The sequence below is a fragment of the Oryctolagus cuniculus genome, chromosome 11 (assembly GCF_964237555.1).
Source record: "Oryctolagus cuniculus chromosome 11, mOryCun1.1, whole genome shotgun sequence".
NCBI classification, from domain to species: domain Eukaryota; kingdom Metazoa; phylum Chordata; class Mammalia; order Lagomorpha; family Leporidae; genus Oryctolagus; species Oryctolagus cuniculus.
Genome location: NC_091442.1, coordinates 46198433 through 46208019, shown reverse-complemented (window position 1 = coordinate 46208019; position 9587 = coordinate 46198433). Strand labels below are relative to the sequence as shown.

Here is a 9587-nt window from a genome sequence, read left to right as displayed (position 1 = left end):
CAGCCAAGAGAAACGGGGGAAGATGGAGAGAGCAGAAGGACAGGAGACAGGAAAGGATGGAGAACGCAATGGAGGGAGAGAGATGGACAGGCGATGGACCAAACAGGAATTTGAGGCCGGCAGGACGAAAGAGGCCACGTCGGAGCAAGGATCGCCAAGAGGGTGCAACAGTCCAAGGTCAATGTTACGAGAAGCCTAAATCCCCGGCAGATGTGGGGAGCGCGGCCAGTTGGGCCAGAGGCAGGCGAGGCCCAGGGGCTGCCGGGGCGCTCCCCCGCGGGCACCGACTTCCTACCCGCAGCGTTGTCCTCCGGTCCCGCCCGCTCAGCTCGCCGCGGCTGCCGGGCCGATGTGCGCGCCCGGGGCCGACAGCAGCTCCGCCGCTCCCTCGGGGCTCGGGCTCCGGCCAACGCCGGCCCCTAGGAGGTCGAAGCCGGGATGGGCAGTCCGTGTAAGCTACTGAGGGTGTCCGTCGCCTTGCTGCCGGGACTGGGGGGTTTCCGATCGGCCACTGCGGGAGGAAGCACAGGGGCGTCGGATCACTGCCGAGCTTGGCGTAGGCTGAGGCTCCGGGGGGCCCCAGGCCTCGACTGCAGCGCAGGGATCAGCGGGTGGACGTCGGTAGCGTGCGCTCCACCGCGCAAGGCTTTGGAAGAAGGAAGCAGACTCTCGGCTCCCGGGGCGGCCCTGCTTCCCGCTCCCGCAAGGGGCCAATTGAAAGGGCGCCTTGGCAGATGCGCCAGGCCCTCTGCCCTGGACCTTTCATCATCCGCTCAGTAAGGGACAGCCCCGCGCCCCTCCGCCGGGCCCTGCATACACTCCAGGCCCCCTCGGCGTGTGCGCCTGGTGTGAGGAGCAGCCGGAGCCGGAGATCTGCGGACACCTGCGGCTCAGGGCGCTCGCTGTGGGCAGCCTGGATCCCCCTCCTCCTCAAACATAGGCTCCCCGGATCCGCTGTTCCCGCGAGATCCGGGCATCCAGATGCGCTCACCACCGCGCAGCGGCCCATTTTGGGGCCTCTGGGCCTCCCGGATTAAGTGACAGTGGGCTTTGCCAGATCAGGCGGTCTCCTGCGCCTCGCTCTGTGATTTAGGGTTTTGGGAAGGGGCCCAGGTTTTTTGCTACTGGAAGCCAGAGAGTGACGCCACCATTGCGCAACCCTGTTTTTCCTTTCCCAATCCCGGGCGGCCCAGCTGCTTCTGCACCAGGAGGCTCAACCTAAAGGGGGAAGTGGAGGAAACCTATTTCCATGTTCTCTTTTCCCCAACAAGTCTTCCTTAAAGGGTGAGCTTCAAGCGCCTGCATTTGCGACGAGAGGAAACTCCTGGTTTGGGTTTTTATTTTTATTTTTTTCCTTCCTGCCCCTGTCCTCTCCCCAGCTCCCTGCACAACTTGCTTTGGCCTTGGTGGAGCAGGACCGACAACATGCGCGCGCGCGAATTCAAACAAAAAATACACGCGGGCGAGGGTTTCTGAGAGATTTTGAAGAGGTCTCGACCCCTTGGCTCGTCTGGGCCTCTCCTTCCTAAACCCGGCTGCAGCCTTCCCGCCAATGAAATGCCCAGACCTGGCTCTGTTCTCACACTGCAAGGTGCGGATCTGTTTACAAAACATGAGAGGCTGGGGGTTTCTTAGCCAGGCGCCGGGGTACCTTAGAGACAGAGAGAAAATGAACTGGTGAAATATCAACACCCGGGAGCCCCTGAGACAGATTCCACCCCAACCTACACGGGCGAATCTCGCTGCGTTTTTAACTCTGTCCGCGCCATTCCCTCCTGCGGGAGCCCGGGCTGCGCGGGGTGGCGGGGTACACCTCCGGGGCCTGAGCTCGCCCTGGGAGCTTTGCAGGCTCTTTTCAACTCAGGAGCTAGGATGGGGACAGGCTGCGAGGGCAGGGCCCGCGGGAAACGGTCTCCCGCGGCTTGGTCAGCCGCTGCGGGCACTGGCGCCATGCTCCTGCTGGCGCGCGTCCTCGCCCTGGTACGCCGCACTTTGGGCATTTTCCAAGAACTAAGACCAGCGCAGAGACAACTGCAGCGCACATTTGCTTTGTGTGAATACGATGTCTTACAGATCTGATTTCCCAATCCTGAGTCTTTACGAAGAATCCCTAACCCAAGGACCTATGGTTTAGGAAAATAGGCTGAAAATAACCACTGACGGTGGTCGCCTGAAGCCAGGGGCAGAGGAGGCCGGGGAAGAAGATGTTCAGGTTCAGAGTCCTAGAACCCACCCTTCTCCATGAAGGTGACGTGGACCTCCCCACCCTTCTGTCAGCTCCCAAGAAATAGTTCCCTTTTATAGGACGATATAAATGTCAATCATCCTTTCTTGCTTGCTTAGTAGGGAACCCAGACTCACCTAACCAAGATAAAATTGATAATTTCACATCTGGCTAGTCTTCCTTTAAACACTAAGATGTTCGTTTGCAGCTAATTTAGAAGACACACTAACATATTTATAAATATTTATATTTATATGCAGTGTTATGCATGTGCACTAAATGAATTTTTACTGACTATTCATGATGTAAAATTGTAAAAATGTAAAGAAATGCTTTTCCTACAAAAAAATAAATTCAGTATCAACTACTCCTTTATGAATTGAACAGCAAGTAGTTGATAGCAAAGTGTCTCATGGGACAGGTTTCTTGGAAGACATTAATGTCTTAAAACAGGATTGGTGGGGGTGGGGGGAGAAGTAGTGATCTGTATTTTAAAAGACCTGCTTGGAAAAGGGCAGGAAATTTGAAGCCGGCTTTTTTTTTTTCCAGTGAGAAGTAAAATGCTACAGCCCAAGTATACACGCAAATACAGATAAGCAGCAGTTGTTTCTGTGTACCTGTTTTTGAACAGAAACACCTACAGACCAGTTGAAGAGCGGGCCTGAGACATTTGCTAATCCTCCCCTGAATCTTTAAGAATTGAGAGGAATGGAAATTGAATTATTAATGTAACAACTCAGGGAGCTAATTATTGCTATGAATTTTGAAAGCAGGTAAGAAGCTGGAATAATGGCCAAAAGGCCGTGCGCACCAGGGCCACTCAGTGGCTCTGTTATTTCTGCAAAGGAAAGTATTTGCTAAAAACAAACAAACAAACAAAAAACCACTCTTGCCAGTGAGCCTGTTGAAATCATTCCCCTCCCGAATTATGAGAAGTAGTTTAGATGTAGGAACTGCATCGGTCACCTTCTGTTTGTTATCTACACAGTACAATTTGTTTCTGATGCAGAGTCTGAGACATGTCCAGGACAAAGAGGCTGTTTGGGAAAAGGACCACATCCCTTGTCAAAGATTTGGGGCTTCTTTTTCCTCAGTTTTCCTTCTCCTTAGGATCAACTCAGGGGAAACAATTTAAATTTGTGAATATGTCTTTTGAGTTCAAATGACTTTGCTTAGTTCAGCAACTTTGTAACAGAAGTAATAAAATAAATTCCGTATCAATTTCTACTTTAGCAGGTGAGCGAACCCTGGAGAAGTGGATTAGAGACCAAGGATGAGAAACCAAGCAAAACACTCATCCTGACTCCTCAGCTGTCAAGCTTCAAGGAATTCCGTCAACTTTAAAATTTTTCCTTTATTTTGGTTCTCCTATAAACGCACAACAGACATTATCCTATTATCAAAATTAAATTTCAATTTTAAGAAAATTCTAAACTCTCAATTGCATAAATTTCCTTTACTTGAATTTGTCTATAATGAGGCAAATCAGTATTATTCTAATATCCCAGGATGCTTGCGCTCTAGGAAATGTGGAAATAAAATAGCTACGTTTTTTCGACTTCACTGTTACAGGTGGTATCTGAACAGCAGCACCACCCCACTGTCCACTTAGCCACCAGCCGGCCCCTCCCCCACCAGCCTCAGCAGGTGCCAAGCAGATCTGCAAGCAAAGCTCATCTTATTATCTGGGAACACCCCCTCCGCCCCGTGCTGTCCCCGGGATTGTGCCCTGCTCTTTTCTGCTGTGTCGGGACCTTCTGGGGGTGACTCCCTCCATTCCCCAGGGCAGTTAGAGTCACAAATTTCTGGTGATCAGGACCCAAACGCAAGCAAGTTAGAAATTAGCAAATTCAGACACTGCTTTCACCAAAGGAGGAAAAGGAGGACTCCAGGCAGGTGTGTTCAGAGGTTAAAGGAAAAACCAGAGCCCTTCGCACAGCAGACAGTAATACTGCAAGTCTGTTAGCCGGCGCATTAGGGACTGGATTTGTAGAAGACAGTGGGGTAAGGAGGAGGAAGATCAAGCAGCCACATTTCTCACAGACAGGAGGACCCAGAACCACACAGAGTTCCAGCATGTGACTTCAGGGCCACACAGGCGGAGTGCTCTCTGTTTTCCCACGGGATGTGTTAAAGAAAAAAAAAAATACAAAAGGGTCTGACTTAGGAAGGGGTAGGGGGAAAAAGGAACCTGGAAGAAACAGCTGGGCCGTATGTCTGCGGGGGGGGGGGGGGGGCTGGTGAGGACATTAGCTATCGCTGGCAAGCGCAACCCCAGCTCAGGTGCCAGGACAGGTTCACCACTCATGGCTACAGAAATGTGGGCCCCCGAGCGGTGCCTTCTAGACCCTTCCATGGGAAGCCAGAGAAGAACAATAACTTGGCCGGGGAGTCCAAGAACCAGGGCAAACCCTGGAGTCCTGTTTGCTAGCCTGACCGGTCTCTGTACAAGTCGGGAGACCCGTCTTGATCCCCTGCCTCACTGAGCCTCAGGTGTGTAGAAAGACACCTGCTAGAAAATAATCTGCTCCAGAAAGTTCCAGACCGAAGCTCTAACCCAAAGGGAGGGTTCCCGCGAGCACCACCCCGGCCTTTCCCAGACTCACTCCCCTTCTCCCGCACGCTTCCTCACCCCTCCAGGAGCTGCCCGCGCCCCTCACCTTCTCGGCTGGGGTGCTTGAAGGTCATGAGCTCCCCGCCGTGCACCGCGACGCCGGCCCCGGGGGGCGCCAGCGGGGGGCCCTGCGCCGGCGGCCACGGAGGACCCGGCGCAAGGTAGCCGCCGCCTGGCGCGCTGTATACGCCGTGCTGGTTGGAGGCCGGGTAGGCGCAGGCCGGGAGGAAGCCGCTCACAGCCGAAAGGCCGGAGGCCGACTGTGGAGGCGGAGAGGGACACATCAGGCCGTGGGAAGCACTGGGGGCCACCCGCCGTCTCCATCAGCTCGCGCGCTCGCCGCGGAGGTCCAAGGCAGCGCCCGGCCCTACGTTTCGTAGTGAGGATTCAGGGGCCACAAAGATATTGGAAACTCCAAATTGCTTAATAATAAAAGATAAAAGGGTCCCGAGAAAGGAGTCCCCGCCAGTTTAGGCTTTTGTAGCGGAAAGACAAACCAGTCCCCTCCAGAGTTCGCGCGACGGAAACGCCGCTGCGAGATGCCCGCCGGCCTGCGTGCCCGGCACAAAGAGCCGCGCGTCCCGGGCGCTTTCCGCAGCCCTAGTCGACGTCTCCTTCCTTCCCTGCTCCCGGTTACCTGGCTGTATTTAATGTCCGCCTCCAAGGCAGGTTTCTCGAGCCCGTTCACGCCCGGGGTGGCGGGGAAGGCGGTGCGGTTGACGCCGGCCCAGTCTTCCATCTTGGGGGAGTAGGCGGCGCCTTCGCTCCCGGCCAAGGCCCCTGCAGGGGACAAGGGACAGGGCTGGAAGCAGCTCCGCGGCTGGGAGGAGCACGTGCCCAGACGCGCGCCTACAGCCTCCCAACCCTAAAGAAGAACCAAGCGCGCGGCCAGGGGTCCCCCAATCCCTGGAGGTGGCCAGAAGTCAATCAGAGGCCACGGGACCCCGAGTTTCGCTTTCACTCCCAGCGGGCCAGGGCAAAGAAAGGCAGCAGCGAGGCCTGCTCCTCCCTGAGCTCTACCGATGACCCGCTTCCCACGAAATCAGGGGCCTCTGGCTGGGAGCTGACCCATGGGGTCGGCACTTTCAGTCACTGGGGTCCACGGGCAGCACCCAAAAACATCCCAAGCGCAAATTTACCTCTCAACAAGCACGCGGCAGGGGCAGAGATAGGAAAAGCTTCTAGCGTTAACTGCCCCCAGGCCACCCTTGGTCTCCCCAAAACCCCGCGACCCTGCCCGTGCCCCGGGCGTACACCTGCTCCTCGAGTGTGGAATCCAGGGACGCTCCAAATCCGAGCACAGGCCTGGAAGGGTCAGCTCCCCAAGAGCTGTCTGCTGTGGTTCCCAGGGAACCTGCGGCCCCAGACTGGGTGGGAGACCACAGCGGAAGCAAAGAGGGTGGGCAGCCTCTGGGACCCGCGCCACTGCCCTTGGAGCTAAGCGCTCAGTTTCTGTCCGGTTGCAGCTCCTTTCTCTAGAGCGGCTGTGAATTTTGCTTCCTACCCCTCCTATTGAGTCATGCCCATTCTCCACTCCAGGCCTGCTGCTGGCGGCAGGGGGTGGTGCCAGGAGACCCGGTTCAGGTCCTCAGGGGTGCTTCCCAAGTCCAGCACCAAAGCTGCACCAATGCCCACCCACCCCCACCTCCACCGCTCTTCTCCCCCAGAGATGACCAACAGTTTGAGTTCTAATTGCAAGCAAAAAGCGAGCACCCTTTGAGGGTAGCTACAGCCCCGGGTGTGCCATCACCAAGACCTGCCAGGCCGCAGGAACCGCTGACAGTCTACCTATCGCTCCCGGGCCCCTGTTGCTTTTTCCTTAAGAGCAGCCATTAGGTCGAGGAGTGGGGACAGAACCCTGGCGGGGTGGGGAAGGGAGGAGGCTGAGGAGTCCAGAAAGCTAAAGGAAAGAATTGCCTGCGCGGTTTGTTGGACTTAGATTTGGCGATAAGGGGTTGCATGCTTTTTGCAAGAATGAAAAAGCACGATCCAGGCCTCAGAATTTGTGGTCGCGGATGGCTCTTCCACGTGGGAAATATTTTCCATATTTGCCATAAGACGTTCAAGATGTCTAGGGACTCCCACGGAAAAGCCCGGGACCCCCGGCTTCCCTTAGCCTGACCAGCAACCAACGTCGGGCAGGAGGGCAAGGGGGACCGCTCACCCACCCTCCCACCTGCCCCTGTTCTGCCCTTGGGAGGAAGACTTCGGAGGCCGCCACCACTGACCTGTTTGCTCCATGAACGTCCGGATGCCCAGGATGTTGCTGACCGAGTGCGCCGAGGGCCACGAGCGCGGGATACTGACGTGGCCCGCTGTGCCCGGGACCCCGGGGTGGCTGCCCATCTTGGCGCCCGTGGGAGACACGGGGCTGGGGTAGGGGTACTGGTAGATGTGGTTGTAGGGCAGCGCGGGCTGCGGCGGCGGCTGTTTGCTCGCCTCGTAGGGCCCGGGCTGCGCCAAACTGCCGATCTTATTGCGAAGAATGCGGCTGATGGAGCTCACTGAGGGCACGTTGTATTTGTCACAGACGCCGTCGGCCAGCAACCGGTCGCGGATCTCCCAGGCGAAGATGCCGGGGTCTCCCTGCTTGTAGTCCCGGATGTGTTTGACCACGTTGGGGGTGGTGACGCGCGGTTTGCTGCCGCCGATGGCGCCGGGTAGGATGGAGCCAGTTTCGTTGTAGCGCGCCAGGATCTTGCTCACGCAGCCGTGGGAGACGCGGAGCTGCCGGCTGATGTCACAGGGTCGGATGCCCAGCTGCGCCAGCTCCACGATACGCAAGCGGATGGCATTGGGCAGGGGGCGGCCGTTGACAAACACGCCTCCCAGCTGGTTCACCTCGCCATACGTCTGCTCTGCGACGCATCCCGCAAAAGCGCGCGGGAGGGGGAGAAAACACCGGCGGGTTAGCCAAGGGCGGCCTTGCGGGAGGCCAGGGACTGCACCCAGGCGTGCCCCCGAAGGTGCCTCACAGGCCCCCAGCACAGCTAGGAGTCCTGGATCCGTCTCCTAGGGCGCAAACCTGCACTCTTGCCCTGCGTGCCCTTCTGCAACTTTGGGGACATCTACACTTTGGACACCTCTGTGCCACCCCCCCCCCAAGGACTCGCCGAACCGCCCCCCTCGAGGGCTAAGGACATCCGGAGAACGAGGATCGTTAGGGACCCAGCACCGGGTCGCGCAGGGAAAGCGGTCCCGAAGGAAGGGAGGCGCGACCCACCGCATCCGCCCCGCCCGCCGTTCCTGCCTGCCTATCGCCCCTTACCCATAGCGCGCGGGCCAGCCAGCAGCCTGGCGCCGGAGCGGCGGCAGCTGGGCCCGGCGCAGTCCGGGAGAGCTCGGGCGCCGCCGCCGGGGGCGAGGCATAGAGGGAGCGCGCGCGCGAGCCGAGAGCCGCGGCGGCCCGGCCGCGGGCTGCAGACGCGCGGTGCCCCGCCCGCCCCGGGGCCGGCTGCCGCCGCCGCTGCTGTCCGCTCCCAGGACACTCTCCACGCCCGCGACCCCAGGCCCAAGGTGAACTTCATCCGATTGGGAGAAATTCGTCTGACCGGGAAGCGGCGGCTTGCGGGAATCAATTTGACGTGTCCTCCACGTCAATCTCGGCAGTCACGCCGGGGACGCGCGAGTTGGCAGCTCATTGGTTCCCGTCACTGCGCCCCGGCGCCCCCCTCCCCGCCCTGAAATTCTACCCTAGGCTCCTGCCCTCCCCCTCGGCCCTCCCCCACCCCGCCGGAACCCACCCCCTACACACACACACACACACACACACACACACAGGGCCCAACCCCAGCTGGGCCTGGGACCTTGCGCTGGAGCGGAGTTGCAAGCAGCGCCGTCCCTCTGACGGGGAAGTCACTTTAAATCGTTTTGGTTTCAGTGTTGCGACCACCTCTCTCGCCCTTACGAAAAAAAAGACAGCGGAGGGTAAGGGCAAGGTGATTTAGGGGGTGGTGGTCTCAACCACCCGGCTGCGTGCGCACAGCAAGGCGAATGTGCGGCCCTGGGGCAGGGCGCCTGGAGAGGACAGCGCGGGCGCTTTGCCACGGAGCCAGCCCCGCGCATCCCATTTCTGGCCAACTCTGCAGTTCTGCTCTCAGGAAATCCTCATCCCATAGGTGATCACCCACTCCCTGGAAACCATGGGGGTGATTTGTTGACGCGAGAAAGGGGACCGTTCCAGGTTGTGACCCCCGCGGCCAGGCCCACCCACCAGAACTCGTTCTTCTCCAAGAATGACGCGGGGGAGGGGGGAGGGGCGCCCGACCCGCCGTCCCAGGAGCACAGACCCGGCGGCCTCGGGTCGCAGATGGCAGGAGGCCACGGGCTTAGCTTCCGCTCTAGGCCCGAAGCGCAGCTCGGTTCCCCAGACCGCACAGCCCTGCACCCTTCCACCCCAGGGAGGCGGGGTGGGGGAGGTGGCTTCACCTGAGGCCTCCTGGAGCTTTGTTAAAGCGCCGGTGGTCCTTCTCCTGCCTTCAAGCGGGGGTTTGCGCGACCTGAATTCTTTGGCCCTGGCATTGAACGACAACACTTTTCCACTCTGCATCAACCCACAGTCCTGGACTTCCCCAGCCTGTATCGCTGACCTTGACAATATCGGTGGGAGCCACGAGGTGGGGGCCCGGGAGAGAGCAGGTGGAGGGGGAAAGTTCAGGGTTTTGCCCCTGAACTGACACCAGGAAGCCGAGATCTGGGGATTCTGAGCGTGATCCAGAAAGCGCCAAGGGCTGGAGCAGGGACAGGTTG

At 58.5% G+C, this 9587-nt stretch overlaps 1 protein-coding gene across 1 annotated transcript; it reads right to left on the bottom strand.

Moving 5' to 3' along the window:
- Positions 1–289: 289 nt before the first annotated feature.
- Positions 290–8423, bottom strand: PAX1 (paired box 1). The gene is made up of 5 exons (XM_051845319.2): positions 8107–8423; positions 7067–7696; positions 5476–5618; positions 4885–5098; positions 290–511 (listed from the first exon to the last, which is right to left on the bottom strand). The coding sequence occupies exons 1-5, from the start codon at positions 8363–8365 to the stop codon at positions 420–422; spliced, it is 1338 nt and encodes a 445-aa protein (XP_051701279.1). The 5' UTR covers positions 8366–8423; the 3' UTR covers positions 290–419.
- Between the last annotated feature and the right edge of the window lie 1164 nt (positions 8424–9587).